At 40.5% G+C, this 24,553-nt stretch overlaps 2 protein-coding genes across 2 annotated transcripts in view; one reads left to right on the forward strand and one right to left on the reverse strand.

The window, feature by feature from the left end:
* The window catches only part of SLC16A10 (solute carrier family 16 member 10), a 127,957-nt gene that overhangs the window by 8,082 nt on the left and 95,322 nt on the right, over window positions 1-24,553 (forward strand). The window lies entirely within an intron of this gene.
* On the reverse strand, window positions 8,455-17,337 carry LOC103079571 (mitochondrial dimethyladenosine transferase 1-like). Its single transcript, XM_082930923.1, is given in 5 exon segments — window positions 8,455-8,491; window positions 14,409-14,600; window positions 16,130-16,223; window positions 16,446-17,222; window positions 17,225-17,337. Coding segments are annotated over 5 exon segments (1,209 nt in total). The 5' UTR covers window positions 17,334-17,337.

Below are 24,553 nucleotides of genomic sequence, written 5' to 3' on the forward strand. Positions count from 1 at the left end.
AGTGGGATCTGCAGTGGGAGCGTGGAGCCCTAACCACTGGACCGCCAGGGAATTCCCTCTCCCTTCTTGCTTTTTACGCTCCAGCCTAGCTGAAGGTCTTGCACTTTTCCAAATCTGTCCTGCTGTCTTTGCCTCTGTGACTTTGCCTCCTCCCTTCAGTGTGGCTGTTGGTCCTTATAAGGTTCTGATGAAATGGTTGGCCATTTTATTTCTTTTATCACAACTATGGGATAAACAATGTTTTTATGCAACTGTTGTTATGTTTTTGGGGGATGCATGTGGAATGTTTTGGGGGTAGCACGAATTCAAATGAGTTACGAATTACGCTTAGAGTAGAGTGGAAGACATAGAACCTAATTTCAACCCATCCTAATCTAGCATTCTGTGAAAGGCACTTTTAAGATAATCCATATTTGTTTAAGTGATAATTTGCATAGTTCTTTACCATAAAGAAAGGGTTTTCATATATATTACTCAATTTTATTTTTTAGAGTAGCACTGTAGTGTGTCATTACCTCTATTTATAGATAATGAAGTTGCAACTTGCATGGTTTAAGGTTGGGACACATGATATCAGTATTTACATCCGTTAAGTTGAATTTAAGAGCATCTTTTTATCTGGACAAAGATTTATCCTTCTGTTAAAGTTGTCTTGAAATGTAGAATACTCCCTTTTTATCCCCTTGAAACTATTTTCTGCATATTTACCTAAATGTTCTCTAGAACCTTTAGTGTCTCCTACCCAAGTTATCAGAAATCCTGTGAAGTCGTCCAATCCATTCCATTTAGAGTTATCACAACCCAGCTAGAGATCTGATCTCATATTGAAGTGAAACAAACCTTAACGAAAACAAACGAAACCCCAAACACTGCTCCAACAGTCAGCTCATCCCAGCTCTGAGCACCCGTCTAGCCTGGTGCCACCCAGGCACAACTGTAGGTGTTTTTATTGGCAGTGTTTCAGAAGGAACAACTCCAGCTCTCCTGGGACCTGTGCAGAAACACTACCCAGAGCCGCCCTCTAGGACTGGAGTAATGGAGAAAAGCAGTGCTCCTAGTTATCTGTGTACCAGATGTGTGTGATCATACCTTCTTAGCTAAGTTATCTTTATTAACAGCAAAATGCCTGCATTCCCCCTTGCATGTAGGAACTAGAACTAGGAAATTGAGGAGGTGACTTGCCTTATTCCCAGATTGAAGTCTTTTTTCATTTCACTAAGTTTTTAAATTTTATTTTATTTTATTTCATTTTTTTTAAGAAGGTGGCCAGTAACCTTTAAAGGTCTTAAAGTTACCTTTAAGAAGGTAACTTTATTACATGCTTATATTAATGTAGTCATGATTTTCTTTTCTTTTAATTTAAAATCTTTTTAATTTTTTGGCTGTGTTGGGGCTTCGTTGCTGTGCGCGGGCTTTCTCTAGTTGCGGTGAGTGGGGCCTACTCTTTTATGCAGTTCGCGGGCTTCTCATTGCGGTGGCATCTCGTTGTGGAGCATGGGCTGTAGGCATGCGGGCTCAGTAGTTGTGGTATGTGGGCTCAGTAGTTGTGGTGCGTGGGTTCTAGAGTGCAGGCTCAGTAGTTGTGATGCACAGGCTTAGTGGCTCCGTGGCATGTGGGATTTTCCTGGACCAGGGATCGAGCCCATGTCCCCTGCATTGGCAGGTGGATTCTTAACCACTGTGCCACCAGGGAAGTCCCACTAAGTTTTTTTAATTGAAGTGTAGTTGATTTACAATGTTGTATTAATTACTGCTGTACAGCAAAGTGATTCAGTTATACATATAACTGAATTATTCTTTTTTTATATTCTTTTCCATTATGGTTTCTCATAAGATATTGAATATAGTTCTCTTTGCTATATAGGACCTTATTGTTTATCCATTCTATATATAAAAGCTTACATCTGCTAACCCCAACCTCCCACTCCATCCCTTGTCCAACCCCCTCCCCCTTGGCAGCCACCAGTCTTCTCTATGTCCGTGATTCTGTTTCTGTTTCATAGATAGGTTCATTTGTGTCCTATTTTTAGATTCCACATACAAGTGATATCATATGGTATTTGTCTTTCTCTTTCTGACTTACTTAACTTAGTATTATAGTCTCTAGTTGTGTCCATGTTGCAGCAAATAGCATGATTTCATCCTTTTTAATGGCTGAGTAGTATTCCATTGTATATATATATCTATTGGGTTGGCCAAAAAGTTTGGGTTTTTCTGTAAGCTGACTCCAACAGTGCTTAGTTGTCTTTAAGTTCATTAGAAACAATTTTGTTGGATTGTATTGTGATAACTGTCATATCAGCATGCACTTAAAAAAAAAACTTATCAAAATTGGTGAATTTTTGTGTAGCCATTTTAATATTGAAGATGGAAGAAAAAAGGCAACTTCGGCATATTATGCTTTATTATTTCAAGAAAGGTAAAAATACAAATCAAATGCAAAAAAAAGATTTGTGCAATGTATGGAGAAGGTGCTGCGACTGATCAAATGTGTCAAAAGTGGTTTGCGAAGTTTAGTGCTGGAGATTTCTCGCTGGACGATGCTCCACGGTCGGTAGTCCAGTTGAGGTCGATAGTGATCAAATTGAGGCATTGAGAACAATCAAAGTTATACCACATGGGAGATAGCCGACATACTCAAAATATCCAAATCAAGTGTTGAAAATCATTTGCACCAGCTTGGTTATGTTAATCGCTTTGATATTTGGGTTCCACATAAGTTAAGTGAAGAAAACTTTCTTCACCGTATTTCTGCCTGCAGTTCTCTACTTAAGTGCAATGAAAATGTTCCGTTTTTTAAAATAAATTGTGACAGGTGATGAAAAGTGGATACTGTACAGTAATGTGGAACGGAAGACATTGTGGGGCAAGCGAAATGAACCACCACCAACTGCAATGAAGGCTGGTCTTCGTTCATAGAAGGTGATGTTGTGTATATGGTGGGATTGGAAGGGAGTCCTTTATTATGAGTTCCTTCCAGAAAACCAAATGATTAATTCCAGGAAATACTGCTCCCAGTTAGACCAAATGAAGGCAACACTCGACGAAAAGCGTCCGGAATTAGTCAACAGAAAATGCATAATCTTACATGAGGATAACGCAAGGCCGCATGTTTCTTTGATGACCAGGCAAAAACTGTTACAGCTTGTCTGGGAAGTTCTGATTCATCCGCTGTATTCACCAGACATTGCACCTTCGGATTTCGATGTATTTTGGTCTTTACAAAATCCTCTTAATGGAAAAAAATTCATTTCCCTGTAAGACTGTAAAAGGCACCTGGAACAGTTCTTTGCTCAAAAAGAAAAAGTTTTGGAAGATGGAATTATGAAGTTGCCTGAAAAATGACAGAAGGCAGTGGAACAAAACAGTGAATACATTGTTCTTTAAAGTTCTTGGTGAAAATGAAAAATGTGTCTTTTATTTTTACTTAAAAACTGAAGGAACTTTTTGGTCAACCTAGTACTACATCTCCCTTATCCATTCATCTGTCATTGGACATTTAGGTTGTTTCCATGTCTTGGCTATTGTGTTTCACTAATTTTTAATTATGGGGATACACATGAAATAAAGATTTGAAATAAGGTATGTGGACCAAAGCAGTGTTTCTAACCCCCTTTGTTCCCAAACATAAAAGTCCCATAGCTGTTGAAAATTTTGATACACACCTCCAAGGGTAGTTTAACTTTTGAGTGAGATTCCCTAATACCTGGAAGATAAAGCCATGTTTCTGTATTTTTCCACTAGCTAAGATTTTGTCCCTTTACTTTTAGTGGTATTATGGAAATAATTACGATTTTTTTTTTTTTGGCCGCACCACGTGGTATGTGGAATCTTAGTTCCCCCACCAGGGATTGAACCCAGGCCCCTGCGGTGAAAGTGCTGAGTCCTAACCACTGGACGGCCAGGGAATCCCCTGGGATTCTTTCTTTGTTTTTTTGAAGACAAAATTATAATACTGAATATGCTTTTTAAAACTAAGTGTGGGGCTTCCCTGGTGGCACAGTGGTTGAGAGTCCGCCAGCTGTTGCAGGGGATGCGGGTTTGTGCCCCGGTCTGGGAAGATCCCACATGCCGCGGAGCGGCTGGGCCCGTGAGCCATGGCTGCTGAGCCTGCGTGTCTGGAGCCTGTGCTCCGCAACGGGAGAGGCCACAACAGTGAGAGGCCCGTGTACCGCAAAAAAAAAAAACCCCAAAAAACTAAGTGTGCTTCTCTGATATGCTCCTCTTAGTGAGGGGAACTGTGCTGCCTTCCTCCTCCAGTCCCCCAACTTGAGAATCAGTGACTGGAGTTTTGAATTCAGTTCAAGGTATGTGTTTCTATCATTAGATAGCTAAATCTAAATGAAAGGTCAGTGGTTAAGTTAACGTATAAAACTCAGGGAAAGGTGCATTGGTCTGTGGTTCAGCTTTACCCTTTCTTTCTTTCTTTTTTTTTTTGCTAAAGAGTAAATTGCATCAACGGTGTTCTGCATGTGTTCAGAAAGTCAAAATTTATTTAGTCTTGTGACCAACTTAGACTGGATCCAAAAAACAATTCTGAGATACATTTCACTAGAGTAGAAAACCACTACTCATTAAACAGAGGTATTTATTGACTTTTTCTGTGTAGGTACTAATGCCAAGTGGGGTGGGCTGGTCTGGTGACTGGTTTTAATAGTAAAAACCTTTTCATCTTGCTTAATTATCCTTTTTATTAGTTTTGACTTCAAGTTCCAATTTCAAATGTCAGCATCTCAAAGGATTCACATTTGTCAATGGACTGCATTCCACAAAGTTAATTGATGTTTTAGCACAGATGGGGGCAGAAAGTTGCAGTTGTTTTCCTGCAGTAATGTAACACTTGAACTTTGGCAGCAGTACTCCCAACTCCAAAGTTACCTCCCAGTGCCAGGTTTTTGGGCTTCTTAGTCTCTGTTGGTTTATCTGTAGCTTCTAGTTTTTCTATGTTGAACAAGTGTTGCTTTCATAATAGCAAAAATATTAATATTAAAAATAATTAACTATTAGCATTAGATGTATTAACTTTAATGACTGTAATAGTAAATTTGGCCTAAGATTAAGCGGTCTTGTGGGAATAAATGATAGATGTATGGAGTTTTCATTGTAGTTGTTAGGTTTTGTCTCTTCTCAGAGAAAAATGTTAATTATGGAATAGGCTGGAACTGGTAAAGGGAACTGATTTTAGTTTTATAATGATGATCTTTCGTTAATTGTATATAAACAGATTAGGAGGAGAGGCTTTTTTTTTTTTTTTTTGGCTGTGTCACACAGCTTGTGGGATCCTAGTTCCCCGACCCGAACCTGTGGCTCCTACATTTGAAGTGTGGAGTCTTAACCACTGGACCACCAGGGAAATCCCAGGGAACTGATTTTAAATCACGTTACATTATTTGGCCACATTTTGTTTTGGATCAAAATGGAGATATTTAATATCAGATGGACAGTCGCTAAAAGCTAGATCATACGATGCTAATCATACCTGAGCCCCAGCCAGACACAGCACAGAAAATTATTATTGATATTTCTCTTTTGGGGGGCGGGTAGAGGGACTAGAGAAGGGGCAGAAGAGATAATAGATGAATATTTGTGTTTGTATGCATAATTGTAAATCCAGAGTGATAAATAATTACTAATCAAGAATCCTCTTGTTTGGTGGTTCTTTTTTTTTTTTTTGTAAATTTTATTTATTTATTTATTTACTTTTGGCTGTGTTGGGTCTTCGTTTCTGTGTGAGGGCTTTCTCTAGTTGTGGCAAGCGGGGGCTACTCTTCATTGCAGTGCGTAGGCTTCTCCTTGCAGTGGCTTCTCTTGTTGCAGAGCATGGGCTCTAGGTGCGCGGGCTTCAGCAGTTGTGGCACGAGGGCTCAGGAGTTGTGGCTCGCGGGCTCTAGAGCGCAGGCTCAGTAGTTGTGGCACACGGGCTTAGTTGCTCCACGGTGTGTGGGATCTTCCCGGACCAGGGCTTGAACCCATGTCCCCTGCATTGGCAGGCAGATTCTTAACCACTGCACCACCAGGGAAGTCCCTCAGACACTTTTTTCAACAAAGCTGAGGAATACCAAACTTTAACTCTTTAAATTTACAACTGATGTCATTAGCACAGAGCCACAGTCCCTTATCTGAAACTCTTGGGGCCATATGTGTTTTGGGGTCGAATTTTTTTGATTTTAAAAAGGTAACCTGGTTCATACACCTGTGTTTTTTACCCCCCGCCCTTCCCCGCCCAGGGGAGTCTGAGGCAGCACCCTATAATCTAAAACACTGATATTTCTGCAAAAAAATGTACGGCTATTCAGAGTAATTGGGACAAATAGAGACCATAAGTACCCTCATGTCAGTTCAGATCATGTTTTACTTCCAAGTGAGTATTGATGCCATCTTATAAAAATACTTTGGGTTTGGGATTCCAAAGTTGGAAATAAGGAATTGTAGATTTATATGTGAATATGTTGTTTTCTGTTTCTCAGTGAACAGTCCTTTTAAGGTACATTTTTCTTAATTAGGTAGCGTACCTGCTTCATGTTTTCAGTAAATGTGATATTCGGCTATCATACTGATCTACCCTAGATTACTCAGCCAGACCTCCTTTTGCTGGGTGTTTGAATCGCAGGCTGTGTTATGCAATGTAAATAACATATCTGTAGACATCTTTTTTTTTTTTTTTTTTTTTTGGTATCGTGGCCCATTTCAAAGGACAGACTGAGGGAAGTCTGGCAAGTGATGCGTGTGGACAGTGACATGGAAACAGATGATGCTTATGCCTGGGGACAGTATCTAAACAATTTTTGAACTAGGAGCCCCACATTTTCGTTTTGTACTCGGCCCTACAAATGATGTAGACAGTCCTGGATGGTGCCACTGACAGGACCAGGGGCATGTGGAGGCGGAGTTGACAGGGAAAGGCTGACCCAGATGTTAGACATATGAGTGTGAAATGCCAGCAGGACATCAGGGGATGATGTCAAGCAGATAACTGGACACGTAAACCTGGAGCCTCAGAGTGGAGCTGAGGCTGGAGATAGAGCTTTGGAAAGAGCCCGTCTCTTTATGAGGAATGTGATGTAAACATAGAAACTGAGAAATTCTGTCTCAAGAAGCCCAAGGGGCTGCTCCTAGGTAGCTTAGTTGGTTTCCATTGAAATCATCTTATTTAAAAGTAACAACACTTCATCCTCAAAAAAAAAATCTTTCCAGCATTTAGATTTCTCTAATTCAGATTTGCAACTTTCCAAAGGTCAGATTGTATTTTTTACTGTCATTGTCTTAAGTATTTCCAAAACTTAGTCCTAAGACTTGGTTTTTTTTTTCCCCCTTTAGTTTTACGTGACCTCTGAGACTATCTGCATTTACTGTTTCTTGCATTCACCGTATAATTAATTAAACCAGTCTGTAAGTCTTATTTTCAAGATGTTCTAGACCAAGAGCCTGTGCGAGTGGCTTAGAATCGTTTCAATTAATTTATATATTTCTAATTTAAATGTAAAGTATTGATAGTGGTGGAAAACTTGTTCAACAGGAAGATGTTATCTTGTAGATCAGCCATCACAGAGTTTAGGAACTGAGTCAGCTACTCAGTTCCTCAGTTGTAGCAGTGAGACTCAAGTAAGATAAAAGAATGTCAAAGTGCTTTGGATGCACAACAGATATGTCAGACACTCTTGTTACTGAGTAGGTTGGCACAGTCCCTGTATGTGGGCGTGTGTGTTGACTCTCGTGCTGTGCTGTAGTCTCTCAGAATTCAGGTTCTGAATTGCTCTCTTGTGATTGAAGCCCAGCTGAAGGTGCTGGAAGTGCAGTGACCCTGGAGGAAGAACCAGTAAAAGCAGGGGGTGGGTGAAAGTGAATTGATGATTGTGCAAGAAGAGGGTATCTGCCTTATTTTGTAAGCCAAGACACCCCTACCCCCTACCCTTCCTTCCAGTAACTGTTTTATCTTTTAGTACCTTTTGGCTTCATTTGCAAGGTCTGTATTAAAGCACATGTCAGGGTTTAAGGCAGTGTTTCGACCATGCTTGTCTACTGTTGTGCTTGTGGGGTTGAACTCAAGTACTGGCCTGATGACAAGTCAATTTGATATCCAGTGATCATGGGGAGGGGAGGCAGAGGGAAGGCCAACTCAAGTATTTTTTCCTCAGAGTTTGAGAAACAGAAGCCATATAGTCTTTTAAATCCCATGCCAACACACCAGAGAGATTTGCTAATACCAAAGGTCAGGAATCACAAAAGAGCAATGTATGTTTTTTGGTGTTGACTTGAAAATACACTGTTTTGTATAACTTAGTGTTCATTATGTGTATGCCATTATAATTAGTTGGTATACATGGTAGTTTTTTTTTTGTAGCTTTGATTAGGAAACACATATTGAGACACTTAAAGCAAAAGGCAGACTATTATTATTTTTTGGAAAAAAATCAGATAAAAGTAATGCTTAATCCAATTAAACTGTCTCTTCCTCTAATTCATCATGATGACTTTGGGTGTCTGGCGGCAACTGAGAATGGGTTATGGAAAAATGTCAAGGCAATGTAATCCCTATTATTTATGGTCATTTAAGAGGATAAATTAATCACCAGCCACTAATCTTTGGATAATTACTCTGTTTAGCTGGAAATATCCTTAATTTCTGGAAAGCAAGTCAGTGAGTTAGTGGAACTGTCATAATCAATCAGCCTTTGTAAGACTAATTATAAGTGAATGGAAACCAGTTGCCTTCACCCTTTTCTCCCCTGCATTATAGCATGATCATTCTATAACTCTGGAAACTGTATGTGGAACCACAGGGAACATACATTAATACACTATCTTGTGGTTTTCAGGTGAGCATTCATAGGTTTACCCCAGCTAAGGATTAACAGAACTGCCTTAACAGGTTAAGGCTTGCAACTTGTGTATGTATTTCTGGTTACTAGGACTAGACAAGAATTTTTTTTTTTAATATTTTTTTTTGATGTGGATCATTTTTAGAGTCTTTATTGAATTTGTTACAGTATTGCTTCTGTTTTATGTTTTGGTATTTTGGCCACGAGGCATGTGAGATCTTAGCTCCCCAACCAGGGATTGAACCTGCACCCCTTGCATTGCAAGGCAAAGTCTTAACCACTGGACCACCAGGGAAGTCAAATTGTTAGGATTAGGCAAATTGATAACATTATAAAATTTGTTTGAATATAGATTGTTTAGGAAGTGAGTCTTTTGCTGACAGCAGTTCCATTTATTTATGCCTTAAATATTTTGAAGGAGTCAACATAAACTACTGTATTTATTAGGTGCTAGCGGTGGGATGGGAATAAAGAAAAGTACACATTTCAATCCCAAGGGAATAAAATAAGGAGGAAGTCCTTGTCTCGTGTTTTCCACATGGGTACAGTGTCTCAAAGACAGACCAGTGTTCACCTTTTGGAGTTTGAGGTCTTCATTCAAGAGGTTCCCAAAGAACCTTTTTGAGAGTCAGTGAAATTGCTATGCAGGTGGAATCAGAGACATACTACTTATTTATCACAATCAGGATACTCCCATTTTGATAATAACAAAATTCACACACTTACACTGTAAATTGTTGCCTTGATAAGGTTTCTGGAAATAAAACAATTCTATGTATTGTTTCCAGTCAGTTAGAGAAGGATTTGTATTATTATGAGAAACACAATACTCTATATAGGACTGAATTACCATAGAACTAAAATATGAATTAGGACTATGGAAAACAAATGCAGACACAGAAATCTTTAGTAGAATGCATTTTATTTTTTATTTTTAAATATTTTTTATTTTTAAAATTTATTTATTTTTGGCTGCTTTGGGTCTTGGTTGCTGCTCACGGGTTTTCTCTGGTTGTGGCGAGCAGGGGCTACTCTTCGTTGCGGTACGTGGGCTTCTCATTGCGGTGGCTTCTCTTGTTGCGGAACGTGGGCTCTAGGTGTGCAGGCTTCAGTAGTTGTGGCATGCGGGCTCAGTAGTTGTGGCTCGTGGGCTCTAGAGCACAGGCTCAGTAGTTGTGGCACATGAGCTTAGTTATTCCACGGCATGTGGGATCTTCCCGGACCAGAGCTTGAACCTGTGTCCCCTGCATTGGCAGGCACATTCTTGAGTACTGCGCCACCAGGGAAGTCCCTAGGATGCATTTTAGAAGACTCACTTTAACTTTTGGAAGTCAGCTTTATTGAGGGATAATTTACATATGATAAAATTCACCATTTTACGTCTACAATTTGATGAGTTTTGACAAATGTATATGGTAATGTAATCACCACTGCAGTCATGATACAGGGCCTTCCATCACCCCAGGATGTTGCTGCATGCCCCTTTGCAGCCAGTCTATTCCTGGAACCTCTGCCTCTGACAACTATTGATCTGCTTTCTGTCACTATAGTTTTGCTTTTTCTAAAATTTTCTATAAATGGAATCCCACAGTATGTTTTCTTTTGTGTCTAGCTTTCACTCAGCATGATGCTTTTGAGACTCTACCATGTCGTTGCATATGCAGTTGGCCCTCCATATCCATGGTTTTGCTATCCTGGGTTCAACCAACCACAGATAAAAAATATAAAGAAAAAACATTCCAGAAAGCTCCAAAAAGCGGAACTGTAACTTGCCACATGCTGGCAACTGTTTACATAGTATTTACATTAGGTATTATAAGTAACCTGTTACTGAACCAAATTGGGTCTTCCAGAGGCAGGTGGTAAAGCCAATCTACTGACACCGGGTTGTGGTGAAGGAGAGCGCAGCGTTTATTGCAGAGACTCAAGCAAGGAGTCCAGGACAGCTTGTGTCAAAACGCCTGAACTCCCCATGGGTTTCAGCAAAACATTTTTAAAAGCCAGGTGTGCGGGGGGAGTCCCAGGGTGTGTGATCAGCTCATGCACAATTCTCTGATTGGTTGATGGTGAGATAACAGGGCAGGGTCACAGGGGTTAGTTAACATTATCAATCCTCAGGTGCCATTAGGTCTGGGGGCTACATGCTCATGGTCAGGTAGTTAATTTCTTCCATTTGGTGGTGGTTTTAGCATCTGTAAAATAACTCAGGAAATGTGCGTCAGACACTATTATCTGCACTTCAGAGAGGAGCTAAAGCAGAGGATATGGGGGGAGGGGTCTGTCCTGGGAAGGCCCCAGAGAGTCCTGCTGGGTTACAACCTAGAGATGGTTTAAAGTATGTATACAAGAGGATGTGAATAGGTTATATGCAAATACTTCGTCACTTTATATCAGGGACTTGAGCATCTGCAGACTTTGGTATCTGCTGGGTTGCTGGAACCAACTCCTCTTAGATACTGAGGGACGACTGTACTAGCAGTTCAGTCCTTTTTATTGCTGAGTAGAGTATTCCGTTGCATGCCTATACTACAGTTTTTTATCCATTCACATGTTGATGGACGTTTGGGTTGTTTCCAGTTTTTGCCTGCTATGAATAGTGCTGCTATGATCATTTGCGTGCGAGTCTTTGTGTGGACATATGTTTTTGTCTCTCATGCACCTTATTTTAATTTTCATTTTATTCTGTAAGCTTACCTGTATTTTTTAATTTAACAAGAGGATAATACTGTGTATTTGTGTGTGTGTGTGTGTGTGTGTGTGTGTGACTGAATGAGAAGATGAAATAGTATGCAAGGACTCTGGAAAGGCAGGTTTTTCACTTGGGTGATTTTAGGTGAATGGTGGTACTGCCAATCAAGAGAGTCGAATATGGCTGAGATTTTCTATTTTTAAAAAAAACTGAAGAGGGTCCATTGAAATGAGTCATTGGGAAATCACTGATGTCTTCAGCTAGCGTACTCATTGGCCTGGGTGTGCAGGGAGTGGGGCCTGACTGTAGTCTGTGGAGCAGTGACTGGGAGGTAGGGATGGTGGTGCAAGCTTAGAAGTGAGAAAGGGGAGAAATAGGATGGTAGCTAGAAGAGGATTAGGGTCAGGGGTGGGGGGAATAACAATTATTTTTTTAAGCATGGGAGTAGCTTGAGGAGAAGGAGCCTGTAGAGAGGGAGAAGGTCAAGTTACCAAGTGGCTACTTGATGGAATAAGATTCATGAGCAGGTCACAGATGAGGGAATTCAGAGCACAGCTGCTGCTGCTGGTGAGGCGGGGGGCAGTGCATTTGCCAGAGATGCCACCTATTCAGGACCTGGAGTGGGAAAAGTGAGAACGGAAACAAATGGAGGGGTAGGGTTGGTGAGGATCAGGAAACTGAGGGGGCCTTTGCTTCCTCTGAGAAGAAGGGTATGTGTTAAGCATAACGTGGGATTTAACAGCAGATTTGAGAGAGTGGCAAAGGTTTGGGAGCTGATTACTGTTAAGGAAAAGGATTGAGAAGAGTTCTGAGAACTGAACCGAGATTGGAAATAATGGAAATTGGGAGTTTGTAGTGAAGCCCATTTCTAAGGTTGTGGCTTTTTTTTTTTTTCCTTTTTTCCTTCTCAGCTGTGCTCTACAGGCTGTGTGAGCAGAGCAGGTGAACTGAACAATTCAGTACGGTTAGAAGAGAATCGAAGCAAAGTAGTTTCACAGTTTCTCTCTGCTTTCAGCTGTGTGCTGTATGGCTTCCTCTTCACCTTTTATGCACCATTCTGAGATGCGGAAGTACTCACGTGCTATAAGTCTTTGGTGAAGTTGATTCAACATTTAACAACCTAATACAATTTTTAAATGCTGTTTTTTTATTGTAGTAAAATATATATAACAAAATCTATCATTTTAACCATTTTTAACTGTACACTTCAGTGGCATTAAGTACGTTCACAGTGTTGTGCGTCCATCACCACTATACCACAGTTTTAATTTGAAGCATGAATATCATCTCTTTTCCTCCCTTTGTATCACTCCTGATTTATAACTTTAACATAGTTCTTTACTGAGTAGACTATTTGTATTTTTGAAATTGAGGTAATGATAACAGTATGTACTGAGCTTAACTTTGGCAGGTGCTGTGCAAGGCACAAATTGTGGCATTAGCTTTCTCTCTGTTTGATTGTAATTATGTGTTAATGTCTGTCTTCCTTACTAAATGTATAAGGCCCATGAGAGCGGGGGCTATCTATGTCTGCCTTGTTTACAATTATATCTGTACTGCCCAGCACAGTGCTTGACACATAGTGGGCATTCAGTGAAGTTTTTGAACAACTGAAAGTCCTTCACTGAGAGAATTTGTTTGTTTAATAAGTTCTTTCTGAATGCTTCATATAAAGTAGGCTAAACTTGTATTCACTCATTAATACAGATTATACGGCATGGCACTTTCCAATGTCTAGTTAATGAGTAAAAATCAAAAAGGGTTTATATTTGCAGGTTCACCATGGAAGGTATTAGAGCAGACTGTGCATTAAACAAATGGCTGTACTGAATTGACAGCAATAATCCCAAAGCTTGAAGGCTGTGGGTTAATTAGGATAACTTGACAGAAAGTGAGTCAGTCAAACTTGACAGTTGAAAGAATGTTCCAATAATTTATGTTCAAATACACATCAAATACGTCAGCAAGTAACAGGAACTTAAGTTGCAGAATGCTCCAAAACACCAGAATACCTGCAGATTTTATGGCTTACTGAATGTTTTGGAGAAAGAAAATCAGTAAAATGGTTGGGGACTGTTTAGTTCTATTACCTTATACTAAATAAAATACACTAGAGTTTAAAATATTATCTTTCTTAAAGGTAAAAAGATATAGTTTATTAATAAATTAATTGAGGAATTCTGTTTTTCTTTAAAGGTACATTTACTAATGAATTCAGTAATACTTTTATTTTTTGAGAAATATGCATAAATATGGGTGTTTCTGTTAGCTGCTATTAGATAAACTAGTGTCATAAGCTTGTGGTTAAATGGAGATAAAGGGGCAAAATTCAATCTAAGTGTTAATTCTTACAGGGATGTATTATATTGCTAATTATCACAGTACGCCTCTGATTCTGGAAGGTAAGGACTCTGTATGTGTGTTTGGCCACTGAGGCTCTTTTCAGAAATAAAATCTGTCTCCACCAAGGTATTTTTGTATCATATGGAAAGAGAAAAGAAAAAGCTATTAGGAACTCTAGTCCTATTATTTTCTTACCTTTTAAAACTCCGAATAAGCTGAAACTGGAGTTTGGCTTCAGGAACCCGTAATGGAAATTTTCTTATGTCTCATCAGCAAAATCTAGTACTGAGTGATCATTATGGCTTTTCACTGAATGATTGTGCGTGTGTGTCTGTGTGTAGGAGAGCAGACGGACAGACAGTGGACACAGGTTTTCGAGTAGACTTCCTCAAGTAAAGTAATAGAAAGGAGAAACATAAATGAGCAGGGGAGGGGAGTGGAGAGAGAAGGTGGGATGGAGGGGCAGGGAGCAGCAGAAGCAGAGGAAGCCGACTGAGACTGCGGTCTCTGTTGTGTAAATGCCACTTGTTTGTCGTCTCTCCGTCCCTGGGGCCTGCCCTGTCCTGTCCTGATGCTGGTGTTGGGCCCCCTTGGAGTCAGTGAGCAGAGCTGGCTGGGTAAAGGCGGGTGGAGTCTGCGGTCTTAGTGCCTGCTTGGTTGACATGAGCAGACTGCATCTCCAGCTGGGTTCTGGAGTAGCAACAGCACAGATTTCTAGGGAACAGTTCCTCCTGTCATCATTTTTTTTTTTGAGAGAGAGAGAAAAAGCATTTTTGTACTTTTAATTGAGCAGAAAGGGAAATAAACAGGTGAGAAGGTGGGAGAGAAATATGGTGTAATCTTAGTTCTCAAACTACAAAGTACTTTAGTGAAAGAAAGGAACCTAGATTTTATTAGCAACTAACTTTTAAATTTATTCATTAGCAAGAGCTAATTTATTCATTAATTAGCTGTAAAACTAACTTTTAAATTTATTCATTAGTAATAAGAATCCTAGCCCTTATGATAGTTTATAGCTTATTGTTCTCAGTAATTAAGCTCTGGTAATTGGTCCTCTAAAAATGCCAAATTCCAACTTAAAATTTCTAAATTTATTATTAGCAAGAGCTAATTTATTCATTAATTAGCTGTAAAACTAACTTTTAAATTTATTCATTAGTAATAAGAATCCTAGCCCTTATGATAGTTTATAGCTTATTGTTCTCAGTAATTAAGCTCTGGTAATTGGTCCTCTAAAAATGCCAAATTCCAACTTAAAATTTCAAATAAACATAAATAAAAAATGTCCATATTTGCAGTATCTACACTTTTTTTTGCCCAAGTCCCAGGATAGTCCCAGGATTGAAGTGAGGTGATAAAATTTTAATTAAGATGTTATATCTGATAACCTACAAAGCAAAAATTAACAAACACATTGTGGAATCCGTTCCTCTATCATAAGGGAAAATGTGCTTTTCTCACTGCAGCTTCATCCAGGTCCTTAAAAGTCCTTAAGAATTCCTCCAGCAGCGAGTGGCCTGGGGAGCCAGGCAAGGGCAGCTCGCTGGACTCGGATGAGGGCAGCCTGAGCAGTGGCACCCAGAGCAGCAGCTGCCCCCCCGGCCGGGAGCAGACAGGACGCCCAGAAACACCCCCACGAGGGCCTGGCCAACTTCTCCGACAGTCTCATCAAAGAGAGTGACATTCTGAGCGACGACGAGGACTACCACCAGACTGGGAAGCAGGGCAGCCCTACCAAAGACATGGAGATCCAGTTCCAGAGACTGAGGATCTCGGAGGACCCGGACGCTCAGCCAGCTCAACAGCCGCCCGGCAAGGATGGGCAGCCCAAGCTGGTCCGGGGGCACTTCTGCGCCATCAAACGAAAAGCCAACAGCACCAAGAGGGACAGGGGAACGCTGCTGAAGGCGCAGATGCGTCACCAGTCCCTGGACAGTCAATCAGAAAATGCCAACCTTGATCTCACTTCTGTTCTCGAGCGAGAATTCAGCGTCCAGAGCTTAACGTCGGTTGTCAACGAGGAGTGTTTTTATGAAACAGAGAGCCATGGAAAGGCATAATACAGGTCATTCCAGATATGGGTTAAGTTGCTGGTTTCACTTTTAAACTTATTTGATGATATTTATTCTCTTTACCAAGATGTAAAAGGGGAAATAAGTCACACCTGGGTAGCACACATATGAGAAGTTCAACACTATGAAAATCAACATCCAGTTGGCTGCCAGCCCCTGAAGTAGCAGCTACAGTCTGTAACTCTCCTTGTCATGCCCTTTTTTCTGATTTTTGCTTGAGTTCTTCTCTGAAATTGTAAGCAAAGAGGTGTGGGTCTTCATCACACATTCTTCGGTATGCGTCACAGAGGCTCTTAAAATGTAAGACAGAGGGCTTCCCTGGTGGCGCAGTGCTTGAGAGTCCGCCTGCCGATGCAGGAGACGCGGGTTCGTGCCCCGGTTAGGGAAAGTTCCACATGCCGCGGAGCGGCTGGGCCCGTGAGCCATGGCCACTGAGCCTGCGCGTCCGGAGCCTGTGCTCCGCAAATGGGAGAGGCCACAACAGTGAGAGGCCCGCATAACGCAAGAAAAAAAAAAAAAAATGTAAGACAGAGAGCCGGGTGGGTCGAAGAGTAGGGTCCACATCTGCCAAGCGTAGCAGTTTCCCAGTGCTTTCTAATCGCCGAGCTTCAGGGAATAACGTTCCAAGCCCTCGATGGCAGTATTTCCTTCGGAACTGAAAGGCATTCTGAACGACTCTCTCCACCAGCCTGAATGGCTGCTCTATCCTGGGCCGGGTCAGGGGGGTGAAATGCACCACCCCCAAGTCCACCTCTGGTTTGGGGATGAAAGTCTGACCTGCAATTGTCAAGATGTGCTGAACGTCGCAGAGGTACTGGGCCATGATGGAGAGGCGACTATGCTGCTTGCTTCCTGTACTGGCTGTAAGTCTCTCTGCCACTTCCTTTTGAAAAGTCATCTGGGTTCTGCCATAAGCAAAAGGTCCATTTCTATGAGAAACATTTTCAAGCCATGTGATAATCAGTGGAGTTGATACACTAAAAGGCAGATTTCCAATAATACGTACATTTGGAAGATCATCCTCCCACTGTCTTTTGAGACTTTCTGGAAAAGCCCTTTCTATCTTAAATGTCAAGACATCTCCATGGACAATTCTCAGTTTTCCAGGTGCTGCATCAGAAAGCATCTTTAACCCAGGAGTAAATTGACTATCCTTTTCAACCACCAGAAGTTCAGCAACACCGGCATTGAGAATGGATCTTGTGATTCCCCTAGGCCCAGGGCCCACTTCATAAACACAAGCATTTGTCAGACTGCCAGCTTTCCTTACAATTTTATCTGTCAGCCTCAAGTCCAAGAGAAATTCTGGGATAGCTGCTTCACGGCTTGCAGTCTAAACAACTTAATGATTTCTCTAATCGTGGGTAACGGCGGGAGACGGAAAGTGCTGAGCGTCCTGGAGGCGGCCATGAGCCCCGGCCTGGCCGCACAGGTCTCACGCCAAGTCCTTCCCCGCGGTTCCTTCCTCCTGTCATCATTTTTATTCCTGAATCATCATGTTTAGTTATGCAGTTGTCTGCTGTCCCCAGCTACTTACGTATCAAGGAAGCGTCTTCTGTTTATCTTCTTTCCTTCCCTTTTTTCTTATTTCCATCTCGTTAACTCCTTTTCTTTGTTTTAGCCAAGCACACACATTTGAGCAATAATGGTTGCCATTTTCACTAGCTAGCATAGGACTTGCTCCTTACCTAGAGGACTCCTAATCTTGTGGTGTGTAGTGGTGAGTTAAGAACATTTAAAGATGCCGCATACATGTAACAGTATTGGTAAATCTCATAGTATTGGTTGAAAATATGAAGCTGTAGAATGTTTAACATGATACCATTTACATTTCATTAAAAAAAAAAACTAAGGAAAAAATACTACCACATTTCATAGAATCTAAAACACTGTTGCTGACGAAGGGGAAAACCTGCAGATTAAATTGTGATGTAGTGCTTTATTGTGGATTGTAAGGTACATCCCAGTTTTAGCGATATAATATGAAAAGGCATGCATTTTAGAATTGAATAAGGTAAATATATTTTATTGAAACATACTTATGTAATAAAAATATAAAAACACACATTGAAATGATATATAGCCAATTCAGGATGTGATTTATCTCTATGAAGCGAGGGAGGGAAACAGATAATGGGGGCACACGAGGGGCTTCAACTCTCTATATTTTTATTTTTTAAAATTTAAAAAATTATTTATTTATTTATTTATTTATTTTTGGTACGCGGGCCTCTCACTGTTGTGGCCTCTCCTGTTGCGGAGCACAGGCTCCGGACGCGCAGGCTCAGCGGCCATGGCTCACGGGCCCAGCCGCTCCGCGGCATATGGGATCTTCCCGGACCGGGGCACGAACTTGCGTCCCCTGCATCGGCAGATGGACTCTCAACCACTGCACCACCAGGGAAGCCCTATATTTTTAAATCTAAAGCAAATATTGCAAAACGTTAGATAAAGTTGGTTGGGGACTTCCCTGGTCGTGCAGTGGTTAAGACTCTGCGCTCCCAATGGAGGGGCCCCGGGTTCGATCCCTGGTCAGGAAACTAGATCCCACATGCATGCCGCAACTAAGAGTTCGCATGCTGCAACTAAAAGTTCACGTGCCAAAACTAAGGAGCCCGCCTGCCGCAACTAAGACCCAGCACAACCAAATAAAAATAAACCAATAAATATTAAAAAAAGATAAAGCTGGTTGGTGAGTTCCTATAATTTTATGTATGCTGTAAATATTTCCTAATGAAAAGTATATATTTAGAAGCTACATAAAAAGCAAGTTGCAAAAGCCTATATATACAGTGGATCTTGTTTTACTTTCTAGTATAGTATTGTTGGCCCTCCATGTCTACGGTTCTGTATCTGCGAATTCAACCAACTGTGGATCGAAAATATTCCGGGAAAAAAAATTCCAGGAAGTTCCAAAATGCAAAACTTGAATTTGCCACATGCCTGGCAACTATTTACATAGTATTTACATAGTATTTACAACTATTTACATAGCATTTACATTGTATTAGATATTATAAGTAATCTAGAGATGATTTAAAGTATATAGGAGGATGTACACGATTTTATATAAGGGACTTAAGCATCCCTGGAATTTGGTATCCAAGAGGGGTCCTGGAACCAATCCCCTGCAGGTACTGACGGACGACTGCATTTGATTTTGTGTTCTTTCACACTTTTTCCTATATCTATCATACCACAGCAGTGGGGTTTGTTGTTGTTGTTGGAAGGCCGAGGGCTTTCTACATCTCTGTTTTTCTGTATGAATTTAAAGATAATACTGAAGCCCATGCACCCTAGAGCCTGTGCTCCACAGCAAGAGAAGCCACCGCAATGAGAAGACCGTGCACGACAATGAAGAGTAGCCCCCGCTCGCTGCAACTAGAGAAAGCCCGCGCACAGCAATGAAGACCCAACGAAGCCAAAGATAAATAAAATAAATAAATTAATTTTTTAAAAAAGCCAAATATAGTCACACCACTTAACCCAGAATCTCATTCCCTAGGACCTTGCCTAATGACTCCTAAGAAAAAGCTTTATGCATGAAGATCTTCACGATACCATTACTGTAAAAGAGTAAAACTTTGGAGTCAAATGCCCCCAAATATAGAAGTGGTTAAAAAAATGATGTTGATCTACGTTATGAATTATGTTGCAACTGATAATGATAATGACTTCTGTGTAGCAACATGGAAAATGTTTGATGGTGATACATAGTCAGGGTGTATCACCCGACTGTGACTCGTGCATGAACGTGAACGAAGATGAAGGGAATATGGAGAAACAAACAAGCAATAGTTGTACTAGAATGGTAGAATTCTGAGTGGATTTCTCCCCTCACCATTTGTAAAAAAAAACAATTGTACTTATATTTTTGGGGGAGCCAGATCTTTGAAAGAAAAATTTGAATTTCTAAGAAAATAGCAGATATTAGGTTGGGGGATACTAGAAAATGCAAAGTAGTGGCCCTTTTGATGATAAAACTAAAACATTCTAAACCAGCTTTGCTTTAGCAATGCACAAATTGATTATTTAAATTTTGTCTTTTTAGAAGTAAGTTGGCTGAGGGCAAGTGTGTGGAAATCAGAATATTGAAGAGGATTGGTACAAGAAGTGGGAGGATCAGAGCTGATGTGACTAGCTTATTCATTTGCACTACCAAATAAACCAAAATTTTGGACTGTGTCTGCTTTAGTCAATATTTGGTTATTTGCTTTGAAGCTATTTGTTTGCAATAATGCCATTAACATCCTCAACAGAGCCAAAGTCTGACCCTGAGATGGTAGAATCTTAACTAATTTTATCATTTACAAAGAAACTGAAACTTCTGAGGGTATGAAGGACCATTTCTTTTCTCTGTACTTCTTCCTTTGATTTTTACATCACCAGTGATTTATGGCTACTAAAAAAAAAGTCCTACAATTAACTCACAGTTAAGTCATCTTACCATCATAGGTAGAATGAGGCTGGTGATGATTGGGGAGGGAATAGAAAAAGACTAAAGAATTTTAGACATCTAAGGCCTTGCTGACCAGTTAATCCAGCCCCTTCATTATATATGTAAGTACATAAATCCCAGGGACTCAGCAATGAACCTGCGTTTTAGGCCTCCAAATTTAGTGCCCTTTCTACTGTACCACAAGGAAAGAAGGAGGGAAAGGGAGAGAGAGCAGAGCCAAATTATTGACATTTTAGGGGCCATTTTTTCAGGATGGACAGAACATTGGATATGATGTCATTATTATCTTAACTTATAGTTTTTACGAAGACTACCACTCCAAAACAGAAATAGGTAAAGAACATCAACAGACAACTCACCAAAGAAGAAATACAATATAACACGAAAAAATATACAATGTCATTGAAGAAATGTAAAATATAAAGTAAATGCATCTTGCTGCCTCAAGGTGAAACATTTACAGACGAACTTTATCATTCAGACCGTTGGCCTTGTAGGGCTTCTTGTTGACAATCTACTCTATTTTTAGGAAATTAATTATAATTGAAAAACTAATGCAAACAGTAAAAGGCAAAGTACAACCTGGAAAGTGAATTTCATGAAAGTTGTGGTAGCCTTACACCTCTTTTTATTCATTCACTCAGTCCCGTGTGGCACCCATAGATGATTTAGCCCAGGTGGTTTTGCTAAAGTGGACCACTAGGAAGGAAGCTGTGAAGGGCTCAAAGCAGTTGAGAATAGGCATAATTTAGCACATAATTTTACTTTCCTCTCCTGCCCCACACAACTAGAGAAGCTGGTTCAGATCTGACTAAGGAAATGTCCTCATCCCCACCCAGAAGATGCTACAGGGCCCCAGGAGGACGAAACCAGGGAAAAGGCAAGGACAGTAACAGGAGATGGCCTGCTGAAGAAGATGGGGGTGGGACTTTGCTGTGACTCTGAAGGCAAGTGTGGTTCAGCGAAGCCAAGATCAAGGGGACTGAGTGGGCTGTCTGTCCTTGGTAACCATGTGCCACATCTTCTGAACAGACCTTATCATCTGGGCTAAATCAGCCCAGAAGTTCTGAAAAGAGGATTGAACTTAATATTACTGACACACAGGGACTTCCCTGTTTAAGACTCTGCGCTCCCAATGCAGGGGGCGTGGGTTTGATCCCTGGTCAGGGAATTAAGATCCCACGTGCTGTGCAGTGCAGCCAAAAAAAAAAAAAAATCACCGACACACAAATAGGTCCCCTCAGATTCTAATTGGAAGTAAACAGGGTAAAAGTAGTAAATATTCAATGTTGCTTTCTAAACTAAATTATATATTTTAGAGATGGGCCCAGTCAGACCACATAGAGATGCTTCATTCTTTTTCATTGTCTGTAGCAAGAGTTGACAAATGGTTTTATATCCTAAAAGGGAAAGTTATGGGTCAAAGGGTATGTGCATTTTTCCACACTTTTAAAAACGTTATTTAACAATAAAGTTGCAAGAATAAGAATAGTATAAAGAATTGCTGAAAACCCTTTATCATCTCCTAACATTTTATTCCATTTGCTTTATCATTTGCTCTCTCTCTCATGCTCTCTGTGTCTGTGTGTGTGCATTTACATATACATACATGTATTCGAGGAAACATTTTTTCTGAGCCATTTAAGTATAAGTTGAATATATTATTGCCCTTTTCCTTTAAATGCTTCAATGTGTGTTTTCTCAAAATAAGGATATCCTCTTATATAACCACAAGTTATTAACTTCAATAAATTGAACATAGATACAATATATTTCTCTAATATATGCCATCTGAATTTAATTTCATCATTTGATCCAATAATGTGCTTTTTGGTATGTATTTATAATTTTAACAAAAATTACCTTATTGTCTCCATAGAGGTGGTGCCACTTTACATTCCCAAAAGTAGTATATGAGAATGCACAATTTACCCTCAATTGCACTAACACAATTAGTTAATAGCTTTTGACAGTGTGTTAGAAAAAGAGTGGCATTTCATTATAACATGTTTCTCTTATTGGGGGTAAAATTATATCATGGAAAATTGTAATAGGTAATCATTATGGTATCTTATATGGGTAATTTTAATAATAATTATGGATAAGGTTGAGGATCTTTTGTGTTAGAGAGTCACTTATTTGTATTTCCTTCTTCTAAACTGTCTCTTATATCCTTTGTTTTTCTACTGGGATGTTGGCTTTTTTATTGATTTGTAGGAATTCCTAATTTATTGAGAAGCTCAGCCATTTGTCAGTGATATGAGCTGCAAATATTTTTCCCAGTTTGTCATTTGTTTTTTGTCTTTATGGTGTTTTTGTTTTTTATAAAAAATATTTATTTATTTATTTAGGCTGTGTTGGGTCTTAGTTGTGGCACGTGGGATCTTTAGTTGCAGCATGTGGGATCTAGTTCCCTGACCAGGGATCGAACCTGGGCTCCCTGCATTGGAAGCGTGGAGTCTTACCCACTGGACCACCAGGTAAGTCCCCTACAGTGTTTTAAAAATTGTTGCTGTTTGTTTGCATTCGGGACATTTTGAAGTCATGAAGTACTGGCAGGAATATTTTGTATTATATTTAGATTTTATAATCAAATACACAGGTGTGCTTAGATATCAGTAGATATCCTATTATAAGAAAGGAAGAGGCAGATTTTCACCTCTTAGTATAAGGAGTGAGTAAGCCAAATAAAATAGGATGCATTTATTTTGGACTTAAATAATTGCTGGTAACCCCACTGTGCCATGTGTTGTTAACTCTGGCTCTCAGAAAGAAAATGAAAAACAGTTATGGTGAATATATTTAAAGTTGTCTGAAACTTGATTGTATCCAGGCCTTATCTAGGACTTGGAATTTTGGAAACTAAAGAACTCTACAAAAGAACTCCATAACCTTACTAGTTTGGAAACCAAAGGCACGAACCCTTGTCCCCTGCATCGGCAGGCGGACTCTCAACCACTGCGCCACCAGGGAAGCCCATGGGGAATAATTTTTAAATTGTGTGTGTGTATGTGGATATGAGGCAGGTGGGAATTTTGTTTTCCTAATGGAAAAAATATAAAGTGTTTAGTCAAATATTTCTATTCATTTATTTATTTATTCAAAGTGTATTTGGAATGTTTATTGCCAAGTGATTTTGTGTACACAATACGACCATCTTCTTAAACCTCCAGTTTAAATGAGTCACGGGTCAAATAAGAACCTGGAAAACAGAATGACACACATGCTTCCCTCACTCTGTTGGAGGAGTTGAAGCAGCCTAATTACCCTGCAGGCCCAGATTAGTTTTGTTCTTTGGCACCAGCATTATCAAGATTTCACTGTATTTGGAAGAACATATTTTTTAGAGAAATTGTGTTGTTATTCCATTTCCATTTAAAGCGTAGTTTAAGGAACCTTCGTGGAAAGCTACAGACTAGCCTCCTTTAAAATTTTTTTTCATGTTATAGCAGAGAATCAGGCAGGGCTGGCTTCCTGGACATGTGGCCTGTGCAGTCCCAAAGGGCTCTGTGCTCAGAAGGGTTCTGTGCTTGGTTTAATGTTTTGCTGTCAGCATCTTGAAATTCTTGATAATTTTATATTTGATCTTATTTTGTAAATGAGGTCCAGTGGGACAGTGGAGCCTGTGCTGGAGGTTTGGGGCCTTGGCTCATGTGCAGTTCTACCTTTCCATATCCCTAGGCCCTGTTCAGCTTCCCCTTCCAGCCAGCGGCCATGTCCACTGCTACACTTCACCTGGGGTGCTGACTGGCTCATGTTGGGGAGGAGGAGGCCCGTGTTCTGCTGTCACCCTCCACCTCCTGCTGGGGCCTGGGTACAAGTTCAGGGAGGGTTGGGGTCAGGTGCCTACGTCTCGCAGCGTTGTGGGGAGTGGTGACAGCCAACCCTGCCCCAGGATGGCAGCACGCTGACATGTTTGGTGTGTCCGCCTCTAGCTTGCCCCCAATCCAGGTGTCTACTCTGTCCAGGTGTGGAGGTTTAAAAACCCTTGGGTGTCCCTTAGCATGGATTGCAGTGACTGGCCAATGGTCAGGAGAGATGCCTGGCTCTATGTCCCCACAGCCTTGGTCTGGTTGGTGGTCAGAAGAGAAAAGCCAGCAGCCATCAGGCCTGAGCGTATGCTTGCAACACTGTCCCCCCTTCCCCACCCGCCCCTGAGAGTCCACGCTCT

This window comes from Lipotes vexillifer, unplaced genomic scaffold (assembly GCF_000442215.2).
Source record: "Lipotes vexillifer unplaced genomic scaffold, Lipotes_vexillifer_v1.1 scaffold1266, whole genome shotgun sequence".
Taxonomy (NCBI): Eukaryota; Metazoa; Chordata; class Mammalia; order Artiodactyla; family Lipotidae; genus Lipotes; species Lipotes vexillifer.